This window comes from Silurus meridionalis, chromosome 20 (assembly GCF_014805685.1).
Source record: "Silurus meridionalis isolate SWU-2019-XX chromosome 20, ASM1480568v1, whole genome shotgun sequence".
Classification (NCBI taxonomy): domain Eukaryota; kingdom Metazoa; phylum Chordata; class Actinopteri; order Siluriformes; family Siluridae; genus Silurus; species Silurus meridionalis.
Genome location: NC_060903.1, coordinates 16,632,206 through 16,638,205, shown reverse-complemented (window position 1 = coordinate 16,638,205; position 6,000 = coordinate 16,632,206). Strand labels below are relative to the sequence as shown.

Here is a 6,000-nt window from a genome sequence, read left to right as displayed (position 1 = left end):
TTGATATTTGTGAATAAATTCTTTCAATCGGAACTCTGAGTGAAAGTAAGAAAGGCTATAATTCGCATTCGCTGTTCATCCTTTCAAACAAAACACTTTTATTTCACTTCACTTCATTTTATAATGAATATAAACTGTACATTTTTGTCATAACAGACTTCGCTGGTGGTGGAGATCCCTCCTTATCGCAATCAGAGGATATCCAGCGCTGTGCCTGTTAGCTTCTACGTCTGCAATGGCAAAAGGAAGAGGAGCCAGTATCAGCGCTTTACCTACCTGCCATGCAACGGTAAAAAATTAAAACCCATACATGTCTTCTTTTTCCTGATTCCTCCTCTTGTCATTCCTTGGTTTAGCACCCTTGTCATCCGAACCAAGTTTCCGAGACTCTAGAACTTCACTTTATTTTGTAAGATTGCTCTTTATTTTCTTTCTACTGAGGTAGAAGATTCTGGAAACATTATGTGATTGCACTGTACACATTCCAAATGCACACATTTTATGACTGCAGTGCTAAACAGTAAAAAGTAATAGGATTTAATGTTTTTTTCCCTGTGTGTAATTGTGCGTACTTGTGCATGTGTGTGTGTGTGTGTGTGTGTGACGGCGTAAATGAGAGAGAAGGCCAACAAAGCTTGTCATCACTTCCTGCTGAGCTCGTGTGAATTGCTCCTGCTACCACTTCAAGCACAATTGCGGTTGTTGATGTTTCTCATAAAGAACGTCTCACGCACGCTATAGTGTAGGGCATGAAAAAAAGTATACACACACACACACACACACACACACACATACACACACACACATATGAAAGCCACTAAGTGTGAAAACCGCCTCTAAAATTAGCTGCACATTCTTTAAAAAGCGGAAGGACGACACAAACAGGCTGCGGTCTGTGGGAGGTATTGAAAATAACCATCACTTTCCATTCATCTGACGTACTATACGTCCTGTAAACACAAATCAAATATGCGTGGCAACATGCTAACAGATCCAACCATGACCATGATACTATTCTGATCAAGGCCAGGATCTTTTAGTGACAAACTCAACGTCATTCAGGACAGTTTGTCTTGATACATATTTAGTGGCACGTACAATATGCGTTACTGCTCGATGATAACTCGAGTTACTGCATATTTATTGCATGCACAGATGTGTTTTATTCAAAGCGACATAAAATTTGACGAGCTAGGGATTTTAAAGGTTAAGAGCCAGGTTTTTTTGGGGCTAGCACAGTTTAGCCAATGCTATGACTAATAAGTTTCCACAGACAGACAGTGGGTTAGTGGGACCTCAGGAGTGACCAGAAGGTCAGGCGTTCCGCCGTCAGACTCCAACTTTCCTAAAAAGGATTCCTTTCATTGTGCTATTCCTCAGTTGGTCTGTCGCGTGAGCGTGTCTGATTCTGGCTAAATTCATAACTTTAAAACCAGAGGTTAAATCACAGTCAGACAAACAGAAAATCCAGGCGTGTAAAGCAGGCAAGATCAGGAGGTCTGTGTGTAGCCTAGGAAACACACAGAGAGGATATTGGAACAAATTCAGTGAGAACCCACAATATGACAAACAAATGTTAATACCATAATGCATATACCATTCATTCGTTTGTCTTCAGTACTGTTTTTTAACAAGAGGCATATATGGGAACATCAAGCCATCACAGGGCATCACAGGGCATCAAACTTATTTTGAAAAGTTGCACACCTTTAGGGAACCAATCAGGACGAAAAACAGAAGCCAACAAACACTCTCACTCGCTGCCAGCGCTCCTACTCGAGGCAGTATGTAAAATAAATGCATGCAATTCATAAACCATGATTTTGTGTGTGTGTGTGTGTGTGTGTGTGTGTGCATGTGTGTGAACAAACAGGATTTCCTGCCTCTTCTTATGCACAAGGTTGAGTGCAAAAGTTTTCACACTCCATGCCTGGGTTGTTAAGTTGGAAAAAAAAAAAAGAAATATATATATATATATATATATATATATATATATATATATATATATATATATATATATATATATATATATATATATATATATATATATATATTAGAGTTTATTTGCAAAAATTAATTAAATTCCAATTTGCTACATGAATTTGATGTAATATACAATCTAATTCAGCATTTAGCCATTAACTGATTTTAAAATAAATGATAAATAATTAATAAACAAATATGTAATATATTTTGTAAAATATTATTTATCCATTTATTTATTTATTTATTTATTTATTTATATATATATATATATATATATATATATATATATATATATATATATATATATATATATATATATATATATATATATATGAATGATTTTTATTTAATTTATTTTACTTGAGATGATTCATTATCTGTATCACTGAACAAACAAAATGTCTTGTTTTCTTTCTTTTCTTCATTCTATTATTATGGAAAGCAAACCATTCCTCCCAAATGTATGTAAGTCCTGATTTTTCTGTACCACTTTAGATCAACAATCATTTCTGCTTCACAAATCTGATCAAACTTACATAACAATTCCTGTGTTGAAGTTAACATCACATCTTAGTGATACAGTTCTGAGCGACTAAGGGATTTCCCCCTTTGCAAAAAAATTATGAACATGACGGAAAAATAACACTCGGAGTCTGTTCACACTTTGTTCCATTTTATCAAGATTAACACTTTTGGACCTTTTTTTAATTTTATCTCAGCTCTATCTGCCATGTTTAACATCTACTTATGCCTGTGTCTGTGTGTGTGTGTGTGTGTGTGTGTGTGTGTGTGTGTGTGTGTGTGTGTTTATTTGTGTGTGTGTGTGTGTGTGTGTGTGTGTGTGTGTGTGTGTGTGTGTGTGTGTGTGTGTTTTATGATGATTGACTCGCTCACTGCTGTATATAGAAGAAGAAGAACTATATTTTCTCACCTCATTTACTGTTAAATATGTTTTTTTTTATTAGGTGGTATAATGTCTGGCAGTTTCTTTGAAATGGGTTTCATATATTTTATTATAAAAATGCTTCAGAATGGTATAAAAATGAAATATAGGAGAGATAAATTCAATACTGTAAAACTCTCACTTTCCATGCATGAAAGAAGTATTAGGAATGTGGGTTTTGTGTGTATGCCCATGTGTGTGTGTGTGTTTGAATTGGCTGAATCAGTATGTGTGTGTGTGTGTGTGTGTGTGTGTGTGTGTGTGTGTGTGTGTGTGTGTGTGTGTGTGTGTGCGAGTGCAGTTCGCTTGCTCCCGATGTGAGCGTCACTTTTCCAATCACACTTCCAGCAACTCTCTCGTGTGCGAAGTCGTGACGCAGCGTCTTGTTCACGTCTTCCAAATAAGACACATTCTCTCTAACCACATAAAACACAGGGCAAAAAAAAGGGCTGGAACAGAGGAAAGCCCACTTCAGCCGTTGCTTCTCGGAATCCCTTTTATTTTTAACAAGCACAACAACGATTCCTTCACAATATCAACTTCTATTAATAGCCCAAACAGCAGCAGCCTCTACAGTTCAGCATGGACTTGTTCGAAGGCTGGTGTTTATTACAAGGACAGTGCATCTTAGGTTTACTTTATTTCTTTTAATGTTGTGACTATAATTGGAACAATATTATAAAAAAAAGAGGGGGGGTGTTCCTAAAAAGAACTTTTATTACTCAAATATAAATCACAGAGATGATGTTGAGGTCATTTTAAAAGGAGGAAAAAAGGGGGTTTGTGCAGTCGTGGAGAAGACGTTTGGGAAAGTATGGAAATGAAAGGAAATCTGGGAAAGTCTGGAGAAGTCAGAGAAGGTTCCAGACATTCAGTTTGCATGGAAAACTCTAAAATGAAAATCTTTTAATCAGTTTAGAGATTTTACAGAATTATCCAAATATATATATATATATATATATATATATATATATATATATATATATATATATATATATATATATATATAAATGCTTTATAAAAATCAGCAATATATAATTCAACAATTCAGTTTATCTAAATAAAAGTCAGTATATACAGTATATAAATGCTTTATTACAAATTTTACAATTTTTTTTTTTTAAATTGCTATTTTATTTGTTTGTTTGTTTAAATATTTATTTATTTGGCCTTGAAGAAAAAAAAAAGGAAAGAATTTATCAGATAAAAAATGATAATAAACAGAATGCAATTGTATTCCCTTACACATGCATATATGTTTTTTCTATGAATATTATAAGTGAGTATAATAACTAAAATAAAGACAGGAAACATTAGCTATATTAAAAAAATTGAAATGAAATGACCATGGCCTTCAATGGGACGTCTGTGAACAGAGAACAGAACACAGAGCTTAAACTCAAACACATGACATGTCAGTGGAAGCTCGTTGACCTCTCGTTGTGCAACTCTTCAGATGTTTCAGCCAGTTGTGGCTTTCTCCAGCAACCAAAACATGACTAAGTACCATAAAACCAACTCTCTGTGTGTGGCATAACACCCAGAACACAACACACACTCACAGGGTCCATTTTTCCAGGACCAAACTGACCGTCTCATACATAGAGTACAGTGTCCACTTTGTCTATTCACAGAGGACAGCAGGACAGACGTTTTTCCTGCAGACGGCAAGCAAAAAAACAAAAATTTAAAGACACGTCTCCTTTATTTCACCTTGATGATCTTTCAAAATCGAGACATTCTGTCGCGTACGAGGCGCGTAAGTTGCCGTCCAAGTACAGGGACTGATAGTTTGCCAGTTTTGAGGGAACATGCTGGTTGTCGTGATTGTGTGGAACTGGAACTAGCGCTGGCAGGGCAGGAGTTGGCACGGTTTTGGGCCGGTGACAGACACAACCAACTGGTCCATATTGGCCACCAGATTGCTCCTGCCAGGGGGCTTGTAATTATGACTAGGCTCTCGTGACGTAATTAAGAGTCACCTGTGTCACACGGAGACTCCTTCGTCCTTTCCTTCTGTCTCAAACTGCAAAACTGTCAGACAGCATAAGTATTTCAGTTATTTGCTAGTACTTTTAAACACATTATACGCTCATGTTTTACACATTTTATGCTCATAAATAACAATATATTAAAATATAAATATATATGAACAAATACTTTGTGGCCACAGATCATTTTTTTTACATTTGGCAGATGCCTTTATCATAAAAAGAAATATAGGATGGTAATGAAAGAAAAGTAGATCTTTGACTATGCATAGTCTATGCGCAGTTTTAGTTCGTGATCGGATTCAATTATTAAGACTGTAGCTGAGACTGATTTCCCTAATAAAAATGAAAGAACAGAGGGGCTGGTTTCTTTAAAGGAGATTAAGTGCTGGCCTTGGGTTTGATTTGAAATACAATTAGCCCTGAAATTGGTTTTATTAACACCAGATATTTATCAGATTTAAATACTTTTCTCCACCAATCTACTGAATTGAATGGAACTACCCAAGTTGATTCTTTTTGGTGTTTTGACCACCATAGACATTTTGCCATTGCATTTTTTCTGCAGTGTATTGCATACTGTTGAGTATGCCAGTCCTCCGTAAAAAAGCAAGAAAAATGAACATATTATATCCCAAGGTGACTTAAGGCGAAGGAGGCTCACTCCAGATGCACCAAACAACAGCAAGGCCAGGGCTGGTAGGTGTAGTCTCCAGAGGAAGTGCTTAGGGAGAGCTGGAAATCATGGGAGCAGCTGACTCGCACCAGGCAGGGTGTCCGGGGACGCCCACAGCACTCCCACGCCACTTAGAGCAGACAGCAATGACGTAAATCCGTGGTGCGCTGGGGATCACGGGTGTGAAAGAACCGTTTCGTTAAAAAAAACTAACAACCGAGGCACAAGTTAGTCTTGCTCAGGTTTATTAGAGATGTTGCCTAGCCAAGTTGACTTCGGTATGCTTTTAAGGTTTCTACATTTTGATATCTGGGGATAATAAGTAACAATGTTAATCTGTCCATCATTTTTTACATTCAGTAGTCCAGTGTGGAGCAAAAAGCTCATTAAATTCTCAGGCATTG

General features: G+C 36.5%; 1 protein-coding gene across 2 annotated transcripts in view; it reads left to right on the top strand.

The window, feature by feature from the left end:
* The window catches only part of LOC124402962 (nuclear factor of activated T-cells, cytoplasmic 1-like), a 60,898-nt gene that overhangs the window by 34,926 nt on the left and 19,972 nt on the right, over positions 1-6,000 (top strand). For both annotated transcript variants that reach the window (XM_046876445.1, XM_046876446.1), the window contains exon 8: positions 157-289. In XM_046876445.1, coding sequence (XP_046732401.1) covers positions 157-289 — 133 coding nt within the window. The remainder of the gene's footprint in view (positions 1-156; positions 290-6,000) is intronic.